Source organism: Sus scrofa, chromosome 1 (assembly GCF_054392235.1).
Source record: "Sus scrofa isolate SSC_HxYL_T2T_F1_AM1 chromosome 1, Sscrofa_HxYL_maternal_Yorkshire_Landrace_v2.0, whole genome shotgun sequence".
Lineage (NCBI taxonomy): Eukaryota > Metazoa > Chordata > Mammalia > Artiodactyla > Suidae > Sus > Sus scrofa.
In genome coordinates, this window is record NC_139383.1 from 82,806,223 (window position 1) to 82,828,244 (window position 22,022).

At 36.6% G+C, this 22,022-nt stretch overlaps 1 protein-coding gene across 25 annotated transcripts in view; it reads left to right on the forward strand.

Annotated features, from left to right (window-relative positions):
• SNAP91 (synaptosome associated protein 91) overlaps positions 1–22,022 on the forward strand; it is a 157,622-nt gene that overhangs the window by 64,410 nt on the left and 71,190 nt on the right. For all 25 annotated transcript variants that reach the window (XM_021091696.2, XM_021091727.2, XM_084963950.1 and 22 more), the window contains exons 8-10: positions 6,974–7,080; positions 12,225–12,266; positions 18,620–18,690. In XM_021091696.2, the coding sequence (XP_020947355.2) occupies positions 6,974–7,080; positions 12,225–12,266; positions 18,620–18,690 (220 nt within the window). The remainder of the gene's footprint in view (positions 1–6,973; positions 7,081–12,224; positions 12,267–18,619; positions 18,691–22,022) is intronic.

Below are 22,022 nucleotides of genomic sequence, written 5' to 3' on the forward strand. Positions count from 1 at the left end.
TTCTGTTTTCTGAGTTCTCTTGTATCATTTCTTGTTAGATTCCACATATTAGTGATCTCATATGATACTTGTTTTTCTTTTTCTGACTTAATTTAATTTAGTATGATTATCTCTAGGTTCATCTATGTTGCTACAAATGGCATTATTTTGTTCTTATGGCTAATATTCCATTGTATAGATGTACCATATCTTCTTTATCCATTTCTCTGTGGCTGGACATTTAGGTTGCTTCCATGTCTTGGCTGTTGTAAATAGTGCTGCAATGAACATTGGTCATGTGTCTTTTTGAATTAGGGTTTTCTCCAGATATATGCCCAGGAATGGAATTGATGGATCAAAAGCTTTTGCACAGCAAAGAAATCATAAAATGAAAAGACAATTTTTGAGGCTTTGAGGCTCCCCTGCCCCATCTAAGCTGATCTCTCTGTCAATCAGGTGGCTTCCCAGTGTGCAAATTCTTTTCCTCTTTCACAGTTCCTTCCCAGGAATGCTAATTCCACCCTGATTTTTTTCTCTTCTCTCTCTCCTTCTTTCTCCTTTTGTCCTGCCCAGTTATGTTGAAGATTTCTTGCCCTTTTTTGGGAGTCTGAGATCATCTGCCAGCATTCAGTAGATGTTCTGTGAGAAACGTTCTACATGTAGATGGGTTGTTGGATTTTTTTTTCTTTTATGATGATATATTTGTGGGAGAAGGTGAGCTCCATGTTCTACTCCTCTGCCATCTCAATCCACCTTCTTTATTTACAAATAAGTTAACTGGGAGTTCCCGTTGTGGTGCAGTGGTTAACGAATCCGACTAGGAACCATGAGGTTGTGGGTTTGGTCCCTGCCCTTGCTCAGTGGGTTGACGATCTGGCATTGCTGTGAGCTGTGGTGTAGGTTGCAGATGCGGCTTGGATCCCACGTTGCTGTGGCTCTGGCGTAGGCCGGAGACTACAGCTCCGATTAGACCCCTAGCCTGGGAACCTCCATATGCCGTGAGACCGGCCCAAGCAATAGCAAAAAGACAAAAAATAATAATAATAATAATAATAATAATAATAAAATTTAAAAAATAACTAGTGTATAATATTTTATCTGGCGAAACTACTGCCAACATAAATGTGCAAAATCCTGTACTTATTTAAGCATGTAGTTCCCTTCCTCCCCAGCCTTGATTCAGACTTTGTACTTGTTTCCCAAGGCCAAGCTGGATTGTTGGTTTCTAAATGACATTTTAGGTGTTGAGGCCACTAGAAATGGTAGAGGGGTGAGAAGAAAAGGGATGGGATATGAGAATTTTATTCCCTGGTAGAAGGTGAGTTGATTACAGGATCTCCAAGCAAGGCAGACCACCCTCTTCAGACTGAGAAAGGAAAGTTTTTTTCCAGCAAAGAGTAGCTCATTTTGGTTTGAATCTACCCAGATACTTTCCTTTTGTTTTCTTTCTTGTTTTCCTAACTTTCACAAAGGAGACCATGGTGAGACTGGAAATTTAACTTGTCCATGGATGTTATAATTCAGCACTCACAAGATTAGACTCTCATCCTTAAATGACAACAGCCCTGTGTCTGCAAGGATAAGATTATTTTAGGGCAGCTTGGAGAACCATGGTCTGCAACTTTGAGACAATAATTTTAGATCCTATGTTGTCATTTTCCTTTTTAAGCTCTCCAGAGGAGTTGGGAGCAGCTGCCCACCCCACAGGTCTCTCTGCCTTGTTCTCATCATGGTCTCTCCCAGCAGCTGCTTGTTCTGATAGGCTTCATTCTAGGTGCTCATTTCAGAAAGCCGTAAGTCATAATTTAAGTATTTTGCTCCTATACAGCATGGATTCTGAGAATCCAATTCTCTAGTCACTGCAGGTGGTCATCACTGCCTTCAGATTCAATCAGGTTACCTATGTAATCCCAGACATTCCCTTTGATATTTTTGAGGGTCTTATTTCTACAGCTGGTTCAGCTACCAAATATTGCATCTACTCAAGAAACAGAAACTACCTGTTCTCCATAGAGAGGAAATTAAAACAGGGGCCAGGTGCTGATGCCATTACTAGAAGCCTGTAGGATCTGGTTCTGGGTTCAGCCTCCTGAGATGTTCCTGAAGTAATAGGTTCTTGCACACTAGGGAAGCTGCTGCTTTTGAGGCCACTACTTTAAGGGATGCTAGTGACCAGCTGCCACTGCCACCTTGGTTGCCCTGCAACACTAAGGAGCTGGGGTGTGGCCCCTTCTCAGAGAGTAGGGAGTCATATCAAGTGGTTGTGACAGTGACCATTGCTCCTCAAAGCCCAGGAAGCTGAACAGTAGAGAGTGAGATACAGTGAAAGAGATCTCACCCTTCAAGCAGCTTATAACTTTCCATAAGAAACATCCATATAGATCCAGGAAGTCTGCTGCTGCCTCAGGTTCACCTTCTAGATTGCCCTCAGGTCTGCCCAACATGCAGAACTAAATTGGTATACAGATCCCTGGCTCCTATAAGTCTAGAAAAAGATAGATGGAGTTGGGTGAGCCGGTCACCAGCATCAAATACAGTTGCCCTTGGAGGCTTTGCCATTGGTGGGGAAAGATTCTTGCCCATGGTATGTGGTTCAAAACCACATAAGCTTGATTTTAGGTTGGGGGGTGGGGGCGGTTGGCAAGCCAAGTAAGACAGATCTTGCTGGTTGCTTTTACTCTTCCTTACAGCTCATAAATGTGAGCTTTCACTAAGGTTCGCTTCAAGCCGTCTACTCCTCTGCTTTCTCTGTATATTCTTCATGGGAGAACCTACCTCCATTACACTGAGTCTCATGCCTACAGTCCTTCCCTCCCTCCTGAGCTTCAGTTTTGCATGTCTTCTTACTTATAGACACTTACACTTAGATATTGTATTTTCACCTAAAACTCCTTTAGAAACTCCATCTCTGAAGTGGAACTCTTGAATGTGCTCTGCCTGATCTCTTTGTTTCTGTTTATATAGAGCTAGTCTTTTAAATCAGAAACTTCAGTTATCTTTGAGTTGCCCATTTACTAAAACCCCTGCAAGTGTCAAATGATGAAGTTCTATTTATTCTTTCTCCTCCTCTTCCCCCACTGTATCCTTGATTCAGTTCCTCTTTTGCTTCAAGAACATCAGACTTAATGCCTTTACAATTGATTTAGCAATTATATGTCACATCATGTGATTCTTCTCTCATTGTTTTGATCAGCTCCTTAAATGTTGTTCTGCTTTACTTTCTCTTTATGTTGACTTTATAGATATATTGTACTAAGGATGCATTTTGCATTTTCATCCATTCACTATATATTTTTATCTCACTTACTTTGAAAAAGATAGTCTCTTGGCTAAGATTAGGAGCAGAAAAGGAAAAGAGTTGTACCTGTTCATATTAGAGACCTGACTTTTCAAAAGTGATAGCTATATATTCTTGCCTTACAACACTCTGGTTTTGAGTGCCCTTCATTTAACCTGTGTCAAATTGCTCTTATAAAAGCAACGTCATAGAACATAGGTACGGTTAGTATCCCACGTGTTTTGAGACAAGTCTGTTTTTTGTCTGTTTACTAACTAGTGCTGGTAATTAGCTGTATAAATATAATATGGTGAGTTTCAATGAAGGACTTCATGACCAACTTGCTACATCTAATTTTGGAATCATTAGTGGCACAAATCTTCATAGACATTTTATCAGTATAATGAAATTCTGACATGTGAATAAGCACATGCTTTCCATACTAACTCAGGGTCATGAGAAATGGCCCATGTGCAAAGTCTCAAGTTTGTTTTACAAGGATGACATACCTTTTATTCTGGTTCTTTTCCTAGGACAGTTATTCTGTGAAAGTCATTACCAATATGACAAGAAAGTTTATCAACATTTTATAAAGATTCATGTTACAAATATCAATATTTGATCATTTCAAATACTGAAAATCAACCTATGTTATCTTTGGTATGAAAAAAAGAGACTCATTTCTGGGTGACCCATACCCTCTGTTAAAAATGTTCATTTCTCTGGGAGTTTCTCCTGTGGCATGTTGGGTTAAGGACCTGGTGTTGCCAAGGCTGCCACATAGGTTGCACTTGCAGCTTGGATTCGATCCTTGGCTGGGAACTTCCATATGCTGAGGGTGCAGCCATAAAAAAAAAAGTGTTAATTTCTCTGTTCTATAAGTACATGTTGCTTTTCTGTATAATTACCACCATTATAGAAACAACTATGAGATTATATTCTGAAGCCATCATTATTGAATCTCTTTTGTTGTTAAATCCTAAATTACCATGAAAAAATACAAACAATTTAAAAAGTACCCAGAGAAGACAGAAAAACATTGCTTAAAATTTTGGTGCATTGGTTCTAAAAGGATATTGAGATTATTCAGTTTGAGTTCTCTTTTTGTGTTATGGCTGGAGATCTGAATCAAAGAAAATACACTTGTATTATCATAAAGAAAAGTAATTTAGGCATTTAGAAGAAATTGTCTATGTGACGATTGTTTAAAAATAAAGAAAGGGTGGTTTCACAGGAATTGATCCTAATTTCCAGGGTTTAAACTGAAAAGATTTTTTTCCCTTATAGCACCATAATTGTGTCTTTAGCTTAGGCAACAGGGTAGAGTGCATAAAGTATCCTCAAGTTTAGCCATTTAAAAACAAACTCCATTCTCTCTCAAAGCTGAACAAACAGAAAACAGTATGTGTTTCTTTTCTTGATCTCTTTGCTTCCCTTGAATACCCTTCAGGGGAGGTCCACGTTAAAAGTAAAATTACCGAAAGACTGTCAACAGAAGTTAATGAATAGCTACCCTCGATAATTAGTTCTTTGTGTAATTATATGTTATTAAACCTTTCTTGAGAAAATTAAAAATACTTCTGAGGTAGTAAAATTACATGCTGAATGAAATCCAGGACTTTCAAGTATGAGAGGGGATAAAAATAGCACATGTTTAACCATGTGCAAATATAAAATAATGAAGATACTGAACCATCAGTTATGATCCAGTGTTGCCAGGGAGGAGTTGTAGACATTGCCCAACTGTGTCTCCATCCTCAATGTCAATAATTATTGACTCAATGAATGAGTGACTGACTGGCGGGGTAAAACACTGTTAAAGTGCTGCTGTTCTTCAGAAGGGGTATGGAGAAGATACCATGTCATGCTGCAGTTTGTCATTCATAATTGAATTCTAGTCTTGAGAAGCAGAAGGAGAACAGCAGAAGGATCATTTGTTTTTCTGTCTAGAAATCTAGAGGTTGAGAATGAGGATAGACCAGAAAGTCCCCAAACACCACTGTTTTATAACTAACAGATGTATTATAATGTTTGAAAGAATTAGTTTATGGCCAGTGAAAGCAAGTATCAATTTATACAGAGTATAGAGAAGTTAAAGAATTCTTTAATTCAGGGAGGTTTATTGATTATTGCTTTATAATATGTAGGTTACTGCTTTATTGTGAACTAGTAGGAAAATAAGGATACTGTAAAATGCAGAACTAACTTGTGAGATGTCAGCGAGAATTTGATGCTGTTTTTCGAAACAATACTAGGATCATGGAGAAAACCTGTTATGACAATTAACATATTCTTCTTTGGTTGTGTTTTCATTATCTGAGTTGTTTCATGTGAGACATCTTAGGAGATAATACCTTGCTTAAATTATTCTGGGATTCCTTGTTTATATATTTGCACATGTCACATGAGTTTTAGTGTCAAGTGTTTTGATTCAAACATTAAAGTTTTTTTTTAATTTATTTTTTTCCCACTGTACAGCAAGGGGATCAAGTTATCCTTACATGTATACATTTTTTACCCCACCCTTTGTTCTGTTGCAACATGAGTATCTAAACATAGTTCTCATTGCTACTCAGCAGGATCTCCTGGTAAATCTATTCTAAGTTGTATCTGATAACCCCAAACTCCCAATCCCTCCCACTCCCTCCCTCTCCCATCAGGCAGCCACAAGTCTATTTTCAAAGTCCATGATTTTCTTTTCTGTGCAAAGGATCATTTGTCCCCTGTATTAGATTCCAGATATCAGTGATATCATATGGTATTTGTCTTTGTCTTTCTGATTCATTTCACTCAGTATGAGAGTCTCTAGTTCCATCCATGTTGCTGCAAATGGCATTATGTCATTCTTTTTTATGGCTGAGTAGTATTCCATTGTATATATATACCACCTCTTCTGAATCCAATCATCTGTCGATGGACATTTGGGTTGTTTCCATGTCCTGGCTATTGTGAATAGTGCTGCAATGAACATGCGGGTGCATGTGTCTCCTTTAAGTAGTTTTGTCCGGATAGATGCCCAAGAGTGGGATTGTGGGGTCCTATGGAAGTTCTATGTATAGATTTCTACGGTATCTCCAAACTGTTCTCCCTAGTGGCTGTACCAGTTTACATTCCCACCAACAGTGCAGGAGGGTTCCCTTTTCTCCACACCCCCTCCAGCACTTGTTATTTGTGGACTTATTAATGATGGCCATTCTGACTGGTGTGAGGTGGTATCTCATGGTAGTTTTGATTTGCATTTCTCTTATAATCAGCGATGTTGAGCATTTTTTCATGTGTTTGCTGGCCATCTGTATGTCTTCCTTGGAGAACAGTCTATTCAGGTCTTTTGCCCATTTTTCCATTCGTTGATTGGCTTTTTAGCTGTTGAGTTGTATAAGTTGCTTATATATTCTAGAGATTAAGCCCTTGTCCGTTGCCTCGTTTGACACTATTTTCTCCCATTCTGTGAGTTGTCTTTTTGGTTTCTTTTGGGTTTCCTTTGCTGTGCAAAAGCTTTTCAGTTTGATGAGGTCCCATGAGTTTATTTTTGCTCTTATTTCTGTTGCTTTGGGAGACTGACCTGAGAAAATATTCATGATGTTGATGTCAGAGAGTGTTTTGCCTATGTTCTCTTCTAGGAAACAAACACTAAAGTTTTAAGTAATAGTATCAACATAAGCTTAGAAGAAAATTGAATATAATACTTTTTTCAAAATGCTTATCTATCTCTTCTAGAAAAGTTTTTTGAAATGAAGAAAGGACAATGTAAAGATGCTCTAGAAATTTACAAACGATTTCTAACTAGAATGACACGTGTGTCTGAATTTCTCAAAGTTGCAGAGGTAAGTGATATTAACTCACATATTTGGTGTAGACAGTAGAGTTTATAACATGGCAGAACATTCATTCTGCCACACAGTCACAGCGTGTTAGGGATGGAAGTGACCTTAGAAGTCATCTCATCCATCTTTTTAATCAAAGGATCATTCCATGTACAAAGTCCCAGAGAAGCTCCCATACAGCTTTTCAAGGTGGTTTGTTCCTCCATTTCACCTAATATCTGTCTTTGATGGTAAGAAAGTGTTTCCTCTGAACCAAGAACAAAGCCCTTAGAGAAGTCCTCCCATTGTTCTTACTGTGTAAATGACAAACCATAAAGTCTGACCCTTCTTACTTTGTCAATGATTTAAACACAAGGAAAAAAATAAAACAGTGTAATTAACTGTATAAAGTTTATAAACTGCCTCTTAAAGATGTCTCTGTACTTAATCACAGCAACTGTGTAACCATACAGTTGTTGTTCCTGAGTTGTCTGTAAAATGGTGCATTCTCTTGTGAAACCCAATGATGAGTTCACACATAATGGAAATTATGACATTTTACTAGAGTCCTCTGTCAGGATGACAAATGGGTTCTTATCTTAACATGTCAACTCACTGATTGCTAGGGCTGACTGAGGTGCTTTGTGAGCGGGATTCTGAAGCGCATCAGCACAGCATAAAAATGCTGTGTTTTTGAAATGTTCATACCATGTCTTTGCTGTTTTTGCCATTTTGAGAATATAGCACAAAAATAAACATTTTATACACAGAATTTAGGAAGCATTCTAGTCCATGCATTGTTTTTCAAAGTTCGTTTATTCACAGGAGTCACATTCAAATTCCAAGACCAAACTAATATTGCAAAATGCCATCTCCTAAGCTTAGATCCATACAGTTTTCGATCAGAATTTTTTAAATTATGTAATATGGGAAACAAAAGGTAAAGATTAGCTTATGTAAATTACAGGTACATTGAAGCATGTTCCTGTGTATTTCCATGGGTTTATTGATGTTGGAGGTCTTCAAAGACAGGGCAGAATTGCTTGGAACTTTTGCTGCTACACAAGTTTTGTGGGGTTTTTTTGTATTTGGTATGGTTTTCCCATAGCTCAACCATAATTATCAGAATAATCTAGTAAAATGTTCCTACTTTCTCTCTGTGAAAAAAAAAGCAGTTATACCTAAGTACCCAGTGCAGAATCTTCTTTCAATGTTTAATTCCTTGGGCACATGCTTCCCGTCAGAAAAGTAAGGAAACCTATCAAAAAAATATGTATCAGAAAAGTAAGGTATAGACATGTTACAGTTTAGGGTATATATTTCTCTAATCAGCACAATAAGGGTGGGCTCAAGGTCTCCGTGAGAAAAAGAGTGCTGATTTATCAGCTCCTTCTGTTCTGACACGTAAAATTTTACTTTGTGTCTCTTGATAACCTTGTGTTATCACAGGCCCATTTCCGGCTATCAAGAAGAGGGTATACAGAAACCAGATGGCATTTTGAGAAACTTTCTTTCAATAATGCAATATTTTACTTTTATTTCATCATGGCTAAGACATATTGGAGGATACTAATTTATAAAATTTTTTAAAATAGAATAAACATTCATCACAATGGACCAACCATACCCATTTGTATTTTCTTTCACATTGAAATGCACTGTTGGAGTTCTCTGGTGGCCTAGCAGGTTAAGGATCTAGCATTGTCACTGCTATGGCTCAGGTCACTATTGTGGCTTGGGTTCAGTCCCTGGCCCAGGAACTTATGCATGCTGTGGGCATGGCCAAAAACTTGCATTGTTCATAATTTTCACCTTAACTATTTGAAGATGAGTTTTGAGTAGTTTGGTTATGGTTAGTAAATACAGGAATTTTTCAACAAAGGTACAAAGCTTCTCTTTCTACCACACAATACTTGTGTGCTGTATATGGTATGGACTCACAGCCAGTAGCTTCCTTGTAGCTAGCACCATTTGCCTGAAGAATGTGTAGAGTATCATTTTTAAAATACAGTAGGCTGAGTTCCTGTCGTAGTGCAGCGGAAACGAATCTGACTACGAACCATGAGGTTGTGGGTTCAATCCCTGGCCTCACTCCGTGGGTTAAGGATCCGGTGTTGCCGTGAGCTGTGGTGTAGGTCACAGATGCAGTTCAGATCTGATGTTGCTGTGGCTGTGGCGTAGGCCGGTAGCTATAGCTGATTGGACCCCCAGACTGGGAACCTCCATATGCCGTGGGTGTGGCCCTAAAAAGCAAAAAATAAATAAATTAAAATAAAAATACGATAGGCTATTTGACAAATGTTAACATTAAGTTGTCCATCCTATTAAACTAGAGACTTTCATACTGAGTGAAGTCAGTCAGAAAGAGAAAGACAAATACCATATGATATCACTTATATCTGGAATCTAATCTATGACACAAGTGAAACTTTCCACAGAAAAGAAACTCATGGACTTGGAGAATAGACTTGTGGTTGCCAAGGGGGACAGAGGGAGTGGGATGGATTGGGAGCTTGGGGTTAATAGATGCACACTGTTGCTTTTGAAATAGATTAGCAGTGAGATCCTGCTGCATAGCACTGAGAACTATGTCTAGTCACTTATGATGGAGCATGATAATGTGAGAAAAAAGAATGTATACATGTATGTGTAACTGGGTCACCATGCTGTACAGTAGAAAAAAAATTGTATTGGGGAAATAACAATAAAAAAAGAAAAAAGAAATATAGAGTAACTGAGTAATTTCTACAGAAATAGTCAAATATTGCAGAGGAATTGCTTGTGACGCAGAAACCTTTGCATGTTGTGATTTTGAATACTGAAGTATCCTAAAGCAGACAACTGAAACTTCGTAAAATGGTTATTTTACAGAGATAGGCATTCCTGATGAGCTCACTTCCCTTTCATAGAACTAAGTTATTCTTAGTTTGCTATTCCAAGGTAAATACCAACTCCAACTCATAGGAGTTACAGCTCCCAGAATACTTTCAGACAGAAAGTGATGAGATTTCTGAAATACAATCACACTTTTTTAGCTCCATCCTCCAACTTCATTTTGGTTCAGAAGTTCAGGGCAGAAAAAACAGCAAGGTAAAGGAAGAACTCCTAAGTTGCATCTTTAACAGAATTACCCACTTAATAGAAACGCACAGCGCCTTTTACTAAAGTGATTCCAATATTAGGGATCCATAATGCTTTAATTTCATGAGCGCTTACTTCATTCATATGAATTTTTAATGGATCTTCTCAAGAAGTACTCAAATATGAAAATAAACAGAATGAAGTTGCCTTAGTTATCGTTTCTATAATTTGAAATGATATAGATGAGTTTAGGGAAATAGCAATGACTTCCCGAAAAGTCAGGGTTCAGTCATCAGCAGATGACAGCTTTATTTCTGGAAAGACTCTCCAGCCTGAGTTCATACAGAAGGACGAGGGCTAGAGTTCTAGTGGCTCTTAAAGGTGGGTGACTTTGCTCCCCCTTCCTCTCTAAGGGACATCATCTGGAGATATTTCTGGTTGTCACACTGGAGGAAGGAGAGGGCCACTAGCACCCAGTGGGTAGAGACTAAGGATGCTGCTGGCATCCTACAGGGCACAAGATAGCCCCTGACAAAGAATTATCATCCAGAAATGTCAGTAGTGCCAGGGCTAAGAAACTCTGCTTTAGATATTGCAAAGGCAAAGGAAAGGAGTTAGCTCAGCAGATGACACACAAGTGGATTTTCTACTCTCCAGTTTGCCTTATTGTCTTCACAAGAGCCCAACACTGGCTCTTTCTGTATTTACCTCTACATTTAGGTCAGCGTAACCGAAGCACTTCTTTCTCAGAGAGTCTCAGTTTAACTCACTTTGTTTCTTTGAGATTCATCATTAATATTAAATGAGATCATTGAATTTATGATTTGTATTTTTCTCCAACTTTTTATTTTGAATAATTTTTAGGCCTACAAAAGAGTTGGTAGGGTTGTATAGTGAACACCTATAAACTCTCTTCACTGATTCACCTTTATTAATATAGTCCCATATTTTGCTCTTGTTAACTTTCTTTTTCTGCCCCCTCACCTTCCCCAAGCTACAAAAATTAGAAATTTGCATATGCTTTTATCCAGTAATTCTACTCCTATAAATGTATCCTACAGATGTGTCCACACAGGTATAAAATGATGTGTGCAATATTACTTGCAATGGCAATAGATTGGAAGCAACTTAAATGCCATTAATAGGTGATTGTTAAATAAATTATAGGGCAAGGAAGTTGTTTTAAAAATAAGGAAACTGTGTATAGTATAGATATAGCCCAAAGATATATTATTAAATGAAAAGTATAATCCCAGTTATATAATACACTCTTATTGTATAATAATGTGGAAAATAAATATGTATTTATATATCATATTTCCTTGTATTATACATAAACTCTGGAAGGATACATAGGAAGCTAACAAAATGTATGAGGAAGGGCGGAAACTATATCCTGAACAAGTTATTAAAATTAAATGAACATTCCCTGTCCAGAGGATTGACTGCATGTAAGTCACAGTTTAAATTTAGTCTAAGCAAGAGTTCCCATTGTGGCTCAGCGGTAACAAGCTTGACTAGGATCCATATGGATGCAAGATTGATCCCTTGCCTTGCTCAGTGGGTTAAGGATCCAGCGTTGCTGTGAGCTGTGATGTAGGTCGCACAGGAGCTTTGGATCTTGCATTGTTGTGATTGTGGTGTAGGCCAGTGGCTATAGCTCTGATTCGACTGCTAGCCTGGGAACTTCCATATGCCACAGGTGTGGCCCTAAAAAGCATAAATAAATAAAAAATAAATAAATGTAGTGTAAGCATTTTAAAAAATTGTTAGTTGTCATTAACCATGGAGGAAACCTTTTATACTTCAGTTACTTAAGTTCTTTTGGGGGGTTCTAGCAAAATTCTATGAACTTGTTATATCTAACTATATTAACAAAATCATTGCTCTTATATTGAGAGGAAAACTACATAAAGAGCATATATATATATATATATACACATACACATATATATATACACATATATATATACATATATAATAATTTTACACCCAGGACTGAGCTGTGGTTTTAACTAATTTGTATAAGTGCAAAGAAATTAATCATTCAAATCCTACTAAGTAACATTTTTTTTAATCCACAGCAAGTTGGCATTGATAAAGGTGACATTCCTGACCTCACACAGGTAAGTGATTCTCTGAGTGAAAAACTTAGTATTTATGAAATTGTTTCTCCATAGTTTACCATCGGTGGTCTTACCCAGGGCAGAGTCTTAGAAGCATTTAATGCCTTTTGAATGCAGGCCAGCCTTTGTTCTTGGAAATCACTCTAACTTATTTTTTTCTAGCTACTGAATAAATTTCTGGAGTTAATATGAATATTTTCCTACTCTTATAAAATAGTTTCTTCTATAAAGGCAACTGAATTTACTTATTGAGCTCTTTTTTTTTTTTTCCATTCTTAAACTTGAATCAGAAGGAAGCCTGGAATAATGTTTAAAAAGTGCTTTATCCGTGAAAAGCGACTCTTTGCAGGCCTGCGATCAGAACCAGAACATTCTAACTGTTCTTCCTGCTTCTGCTTCTAGCTTTTAACATGTCCCGGGGTGGGGGAGGGGCAGAATGAGGAGAACACTGATGTCATCGTTCTACTGATTCTCGTCTCCCCAGGAAGTGAGGGAATTTCTATAAACAAACAAAGAAACAATAACCTTAAAAGAAAAAAAAAAACCTACTGGTAGATGAGTGATTTTTCTGGGGACATCTAGAAAGCAAAAACAATAGGACTTCTTCCTTATCAATCCTTTTGTCTGTCAAGTGAGTATGTTGTGTCGCTGCTCAAAAATCAAGATCATTTGCATATACAGAATCATTGTATGACCTTTCTCATAATTGGAGGAATTTTGTTTATTTAATCAGAGTGTCACTCTGTTACAGTAAAATTCTGTCTCAAATATCTTCTTTCACTAGAGTTAGATGATAGGTGAGACTATAGAACTGCTGTCTTATATACCACTAATAAATATATGAATGTTCTGTCTTTGTAAATAAAGAAAAGTTATTTTAAGTGAAGAAAATTATCATAATTGAAAGGTTCCAACTTTTAATAGTATTAAAATCCCTTAAAATTTTTCCATATTTAAATAATGTTAATCTTACATTTTTATTAAAAATTAGAGAAATCCAAAGTAATGGTCTCTGTATTGACATTATTAAAATAACCGTTGAATACCAAGGGTTCTTCATAAATAAAACTCAACAATGCAGAACATGATGGCATTGTACTTTTTGATTTAAAATTTGAGAGACAGGAGTTCCCGTTGTGGCGCAGTGGTTAACGAATCCGACTAAGAACCATGAGGTTGTGGGTTCGATCCCTGGCTTTGCTCTGTGGGTTAAGGATCTGGCGTTGCCATGAACTGTGGTGTAGGTTGCAGACACAGCTCGGATCCCGCATTCCTGCGGCTGTGGTGTAGGCCGGTGGCTATGGCTCTGATTCGACCCCTAGCCTGGGAACCTCCATATGCCTCGGAAGCAGCCCAAGGAATGGCAAAAAGACAAAAAAAAATAAAAAAATAAAAATAAATAAAATAAAATTTGAGAGACAGTACCTTCTAGTAGACAGATTATTGGTGTAAAGTATTTTTGCTGTTATGAGGAGATAATGTTCTTTGAGCAGGTACATACCTAAATAAGATACTAATATCATCTTGGATATGACTAAAAATTAGGTGGGCATAAAATGCTATTAAAGATCTCTTTAAAGAGATTTTGATAAAGATTTGTGAATTGTGTACCACTGTAAGAAAAAGCAAAGAAAATCAGTGTGCTTTCATTTTAAATTATTGAATCATAACAAATGTTAACATTGCTGTTTTTAAAAATAGCTCAGATAAATAATACACGTAAACCTACCAAAGGTGGATGTTTAAATATTTGACTCAGTGAATAGCTTTTAGAAATGATAAATCGGGAGTTCCCATTGTGGCTCAGCAGAAACAAATCTGACTGGTATCCATGAGGATGCAGGTTCCATCCCTGGCCTCGCTCAGTGGGTTAAGGATACGGTGTGGCTGTGAGCTGTGGTATAGGTCACAGACGCAGCATGAATTCCGTGTTGCTGTGGCTGTGGTGTAGGCTGGCAGCTGTAGCTCTGATTTGACCCCTACCCTGGGTACCTCCATATGCCACGGGTGCAGCCCTAAAAAGACAAAAATAATAAATAAATAAAACTCAGTGTATTGTTAGGCTGAGAGCTAAGAAAAAAATAGTTCTCATTTATCTCAGTATAGGCAGAATATGAAGGGAGACAAGGAAAGGTTAAAAAGAATACTTAAATACTTTTTGTTCTTAAAATTAGAAAATTACAGGAGTTCCCACTGTGGCTTAGTGGATTAATGATCTGGCTTATCTCTGTGTAGGTGCTGATTCAATCCCCAGCCCAGTGCAGTGGGTTAAGAATCCAGTGTTGCTGCAGCTGCGGTGTAGGTCACAGCTTCAGCTAAGAGTCATTCCCTGGCCCAGGAACTTCCATATGTCATTGGCATAGCCCAAAAAGAAAAAATAAAATAAAATTAGAAAATTAGAGTATATCATTTAAAAGAGGATCTACATACTTAGATTTAATTTTTTAATGACTGTAATAGCCATTATAATTTATATAATCTTCTCTTAAGTTCAGAGACATAATGTTTTATTTAACAATGTATGCTCCATGTTATCATAATTTAGGAAACAGAGACTCATCCTTAAATATGTTAAATCTAGCCCTGGATCTAGTAGAAAGCTATCCTATGGTAGATATTTGTTAGATACTGCTAACACTCTATCCTCTGCTTTTGTTAGGACCTTAAGAGCCACATAAATGTTAATATTAACATTTATTTTGAAATTACCTCCCATAAAAAAATCCTCTAGTTCATTTCTCCAGTGTATATTTAAATCTCAGTTCAAGAGTATTGTGTGCTTCTAAATTTCTTAATAAGTAACCTAATTGTGAGTTCTGTTGGGATCATGAGCACCTGAGCTAAACACACTCCCTAATTTTTGTTTCAAACTGTGTCCACAGGTCTAATGGAGGCTTATCTCTGAGCTGTCAGTTTAGCCCCACTGTGGCAATACAGTCAGATCCAAACTGAAATGTGAGCTGTTCTATAGTTAATCCTTCAGATAGTGTTAGACCAGAACTAATCTGGCATCAGGTCAGAAATGCCAAGTTGTGCAGATTCAGTTTAAGATCTCTGAGATTACATTCTGCCCTCTGCCACTCTTCTCTTTGGCCACCATGGCCACTGAATCTAGCCTTGGTAAGAAGCAAAAATAGCCAACAAGGAAGAGGATTAAAGTGGAGATGGGGACCAGGAGGGCTAACTGAAAAAAGAATTAAAATTCCTCTTGCAGCAAGATGAAAGAGAGGAATTGAATGGCTATCTTTTAGGTTAGAAAATGCACTGTAAATACCAGTGCAATCATCTGTAGCCCTTTTTAAGTTGTGCATATAATAGCATCGTTATAGCATTTTAAATGACTTACAAATATCAATGAAAAATTTTTGTAAACATTTAAAAGTACTATATTGGGTAAGAAGTAAATATGGTATCAGAACCGAAATGTTTCTCCCCAGCTCTTTCCAGTGGGTTCTTAGATCTCATGATCAAAAATTCAAATGATCTTTTGGTTGCTTTTTTTCCCCATTTGGTTTTAATGATGCTTTAGAATCTAAAGCATCTGAATTGTAGATGGAGGCTTCCTTTTTGTTCCTGTACTCACAATTAGCTATGAATTTGTTCCAAGAAAAGGATTTCTCAAAATCGATTTCCTGCCTGGTGTGTGTGTGTGTGCATGTGTGTGCATGTGTGCGTGCATGCACCTGCACCTTCTAAATTTAATATATCTCCATTTATGAAAAACATCTTAGGTTTTGATGTCAGGAATTCTGGTTGATCTGAAAACCACTGGTAAAGAAAAGTCTCCTCTTAAAGACTGTACTGCTGATGAATTGGTAACCATGATTTATCATTGTTATTGATTAGCTTTCACAGGCTGCCTCTTGTCCTTTGGGTTGGTATTTTCCATCTAATTGACTTCAGCATTATTTCAAATAAACAATTAAAGATACTGCTAATGATACTAAAGTTCCTTTTACAACAGCAGAGGCATTCTCAAAGTTTTGCCCCTTGAAAACTTGAGACAGTTGTCATTTTTTGTCCATGGCCTGCCAGGATGTGCTCAGTGCTATAGATACGGTTGAGAAGGCAGCCAGTATTCCCTACACTCTCAAATTTTGCTATGAAAGTAGATTGTTTTCCCCTCCGAAAACATTTTAGGAGCTTATTTCTTTTAGATTTTACATGTCCTTATGAGAGACATAAATGATGAAGCATTTGTAAACCTCTAAGATAAAATTCTCCAACTAAATTTATGTTCAATGCATTGTAAAATAAATCCTCTTAAAGCAAAGTCAGTTTTGTAGTCTATTCTTGGTCAGATTTCTTTTGACTACTGCGATGTTTTTATGACTGATACTTTAATTTTTTTCCTCTTAAATTACTAAGAAACTTTACAAAAAGGATGGCATTGTGAACTGTCATTCTCGTTTGGGGGATTTTGTTTCTAGATAATTAAGAAACTATATAGAAAAAATACTACTTTTTTGTTATCACATATTGTTCTCTATTCTGTGATTATAAATAGCATTTTTAAAACAGATTTAGCAAAGAATCACATTTTACATTGCATTTAGTATTCAGAGGACCTAAGTCCTCAACCTGGAGAGAGGTTCTATGGCTTGATATATTCTTCCCTTACTGTGATCCCAATGAAAATAATGGAGTTTCAAAAAATGGAAATCTCTATGCCCAGGCCTCCTAGATTCCATTGTTATGGCAATTATCATGATTATTATTATAACAATTAGTATAACGTTTTTGAAGTTGTCAGTTCATCTAAAAATTGTGAATCCACTTCTGTTTTCTTCCTTTTAAGGTTACAGTATACATTCTGTTTATTAAATGAGCACATTTTTATAGTTTATTATTTTTCTATAAAGCAAAATTTCCTTTATCTCTTAAAAATTATTTTTTTTCAAACTTGGAAGTATTTCACAAATTGTAGTTTACTGAAAGTTCCTAAGTCCATTTTTACCTAAGCTATATTTAAAAATTCTAGTTTTTATAATTTTCAAAATTTATCATATCCACCAATTATTTTTTTTCTACTCTATAGCCATTAACTTTTTGTATAATCCTCATAGGGCTATGCCTTTCTACCCTACCTTCATCATTTTGGTCAAGTTAATATTTTTGTTCATTTATTTATATTTATACATTTATGTTTGGCTTAGAAATTTACACTTATAATCACATAATTACATAATCACAATATTATGAAGACAGTTTATAAATCTGTTAGTGAGATAAAATGAACATTAAATATCCTGAACTTTGGAATTAAAAATTTTTAATAAGAATTTTATTTTCGTTTGTCATAGGTGTAATGTAAAATGCACAGTTACATGAATTTCCTTGAATTCTGTGAGCTATTTTGGCAGTTAGCATATTTCTAAAACCCTTCAAAACTAATTTTATATTAATTTAAAGAACAGTTGTCATAATTGAACTTACCTATAAATGTAATGCTAGTCTTTGAATGCCTGTGCTGCTGTTGAGGTCTAATTTGGGTTAAGATTATTTGAGAAAGGTGAAATTAAATTTCTAATGCTTGAGATATAGATGAAGTGGAATATTTATATGAACCTATTATTTCTCCTTCTAATATACAGTAAAATGCCATCACTTTATATTACTTAAAGTATTATTATAAAAACAAACATTCAGGTACTTCTTAACAAAAGATTTGAAATATATTAAATTTGCCAATACACCATAGTCTTATTATAACAGTAATATTTGATAAAGTTACTTCATTATATATATAAAGTAGCTTGATAGCATGAAAGTCTTAATTATGATTGACTATTAAAGTTGTGTTTTTCTCCACAACTCTCACATACCCTCCCTTTTTTAACAAAGTAGTATTTTTTCCTAATATTTTAGTCAAATGTGAGTAAGTTTCCTAATATTTAATATTTTTCCTAATATTTAAGTCAAATGTGAATACAGAGATTTTACTGTATTTTCCTATTTCTATAAGTTTGTATTTGGGCACTTATGCTTCTGACTTGGATTCAGATACCTTCTTTTTTTTCACTGTGGTCTTATGGAAGCATATGGTACACTTGATTTGATAGAGTTTACTACATTTAAGTTAATATCTTAGAAAAAGTCTATCCAATGTAATTTCTACACTGAAACCACACTGTAACCCTGTGACACAGTGAAGTTCAGTATATGTGAGATGGGCCTGTCTGATATTCTGTAGAATTTAAGTACTTGAAATATCAAAAGAACCTGGGATGAAATTATCTCCCATATGGATTGGGGTACACAGACCTCCACTCTACAAAGTTACAGTGATGTTCCAGTGTATTTATTTTGAAAGAGAACAATGCAGACATTTATTTTTTACTTTCTTATTGTAGGCTCCCAGCAGTCTTATGGAGACCCTTGAACAGCATCTAAATACATTAGAAGGAAAGAAACCTGGAAACAAGTATGCATGAGTTGTATATTCTAAAATGAAAAATACTAGACACATTCTTTACAAAATGAGTTTTGTCATGGTACCCCAATTTTAGGGTTTGCTTTATTGTAATCTTTCTGAGTTCCCTCAAAGCCTCCATCTTTCCCATTTACTAATGAGTGTGACCCTTATGTTTAGGTAAATCTGTCTGCAGGCTAATGCAACACATTACTAAGTTGTACCTGTGTTGACTGAATTTGCTGATGTATTTATTTGCTCTCTGAAGGGATTCACAATACTCAGAAAAAGAGTTGTTTTTGTCTGAAAACTGAGGCTATCGTCATTGAGTATGAGCAAAAACAAACATAATTTCACAAGCAGCCTTGAACACTGTGTTATGTTTACCAGCCCCACAGTGAAAAAGCAAAGCCTTCAGGTATTGTTTTCTGGACTCCAGGCTTTTCCCACCTGGACCCTTCAGCATAGCATCCTGCTGATATTGTGCTCAGAGATCTTATTATAGACAGAGGGGCAATCAAGCAGCAATAAGTGTCATTTTAGTAGATTTTCAACCTTTGTGTTTGGACACTTAGATTTTTGACCATTTTTTCTCATTGCCAGTTTCCATGTTTGTTCTTCTCTCCAGCCGGTGTCACACTTGTCTGTTCATAAGACCCAGTGCTTTCCAGTCTTTATGCCTTGCTCCAACTCTAATCCTGCTCATCTTGGATGCCTGCCCTCCTTGTCTCTGACTTTTTACACATCCTAGAAGCCTTCCTTAATCATGTACACACTGATTCCCCACTCACATGTGGTTTAAGTGGACTTTCTGATTATTAAAGTCTGAGAGTATTTTCTATTTCATTATCTCTGCCTAAAAACAATGTAGCCCTCTCTACAAAGTCAGCTTGAAATCTTTTTGTTACTGGTGGTCGTGATCCCAGCTTTATGTTGATTCTGTTTAGATTGACAGAAGAGATGAGCAGAGACAACCTGTGAACTGCTCATTGCAGGGCTGTAGATTGATGGTGGACATTACCTGTGATACAGCTATCAGGATGCTTTTTCACCTCTGTGAGCATTCTCCCAGAATCTAGACTCGTGTCTTGATGTCACTTTTTTGCTTGTTGTTTCATTATATAAGGATTATTTCTGTCATCTTTTCCAACTTAGTGTAATAATTATCACACGTCTTAAATTTTCGGTTATAAACAGCTGTGTAGGACTCTCTCAGGCAGTGATGGCCAAGCTATTTAGTATGAAGGATGGCAAGACCTCTCAGGGCCTCTGTCAAGGCTGTACCATAGCCCAAGGACTGTCCCTGCTTCAGAGTGGACATGGACAATCAGACTTTTGTGGGCAGATGGATGTCAACTGAAGAGACAGAGTATATTAAGTCACAAAAGAAGGTGCTCATTTCCAGTAATTGCTGTCCCCCTCAACCCCATATTAGGGTGTCAGGGAAGCCAAATGAATTGCCCAGGATTTAAGCCGAAGGAGGCAGGAAGCCTGAGAAATGTCCCTGTTCTTGTGGCAGAAGGGTCCCTTTAACTAAGGAAATACGCTTATCCCCAAAGTTAGAGCCTCTCCCTTGGGCAATGAGGATTTCTCTGCCTTCTTACCTCTTCAGGTTCCCACCCTACCCCACCTCCTCCACACCCCACCACCGCCACCCCCACCTCCTCCACACCCCACCACCGCCACCCCCCCACCCCCACTGCCTCCCCTGCCCACCCTTTTCCCTCCTTAAATCTACCAGGGCTGTAGTCATGCGAGAAGCTGCCTTCTCTAGCACATGTCCTTAACCCTAACTTCAAATCTAAATCCCCTCCTTGTGGCTGCTACAAACTATTTTTGGTCTATTTAGCTATGGATACTTAGTATATTTCTAAGAGTAGTGAAGTAAAAACATGGTTTTCTGTTTTGAATTACCTTTTGCTGAGCATAACTTTCCTCTCTCCTTTGGAATCATTGTATGCTCATCAGATTTCTTTTCTGAATTGGCTGAGACCACATATGAACTTGTCTTTTGTTTAGTCCCTATTTTTTAAATAAATGAACTATAATAGTTAACTATTTTCTTCTTTGTATGTTTGTGCTTACCTGGGAACTTAAGTGAAGGGTGAGTACTATACTGAGTGACTTTTTTGCATTTGCTTATTACTAAAAATGCAAAAAACACTCTTTAAGATCCCATATTTGATATTTCAAACATTTGGAATTGATTTCTGTCCATTTCACACACCTGTGTTTTTTTCATTATGCTTTTTAAGGATTTGTCTCCCAAGGTGACCGGCATAAATGGTTTTACTTTATTTTAGTCTTCTTAAATGAAGACTAACAGTCTCTCCTAGGTTTATACACATATTTTTCTTCTTAGATTTTAAAAATCAAAGACTTTTTCATTTGTTTAGTAAACAAAAGATATCCCTATGGCTCATCCAGAAGTGCCTAAAGACAATGTTGTAAAGAAAAGGAATCACTTAAAATTGTTTATTGTTTTCTTTGTCTTCTAGTAACAGTGCAAAACTATCCTAACCTCTAAGTCAAGTAAATGCATAAAATGAAGACATTTTCAAATGTCTACTAAAAAAAATTGTAGGCCTTTTTATATTGTAGTGCTTTATATCTACTGATACTCAGTTTTGAAATGTAATTCAATACAGTATGATATACTTTTGTATATTGTCTGTTTCTACAATTCCACAGATCAAAAGAGAGAAATTGATTTTATATGTGGGTTTAGTAAGTGTTGACAGTACAGAGATAAGTTTATTGCAATTAAAATTATCTGGAAGATGTAGATAGGTTTTTCACCTCTGTGTTTGGTTTGTTTTTCTGGCTAATATTTATGACCAAAACTGTGTAGGGATCAATGTTGTGAATAAGAAATATAATTTCCTCTTTTGATAGCTTACTTACATGTTGGAAATTAACCTTGGCATTTTCTGTGTTCATCATAAAAACCCATGGATTTGTCTGTAACATTTGATAGAATTGAGGGTAGATTACTATGGGTCGTTCATTCTCTTCTAAAATTACATCTATGCTTTATTTTTCCCAACACAGTTTACTGGGGTCTCTAGCTGAAGTTATTAAAATAAATGTAGGTCTTTAATTAATGTCATTATGTATATATAAAAGATCATAGCATTATATTTTATAGAGAGCCAATGGTAGGGTAGAAAATCCACTGAGGTACAGGTGTAAAGAAGCAATTTGTGTGTGTGTCAGAGAGGAACCGATGTGCTACCCCCACCCCATGTTTCCAGTAGGACAGGTTGGAGCATGAAACGTGCACAGGCTCTGGGATCAGACAGACTTAGACTGGGGCCAGAAATCTACTATTAAGAAATGCTGGG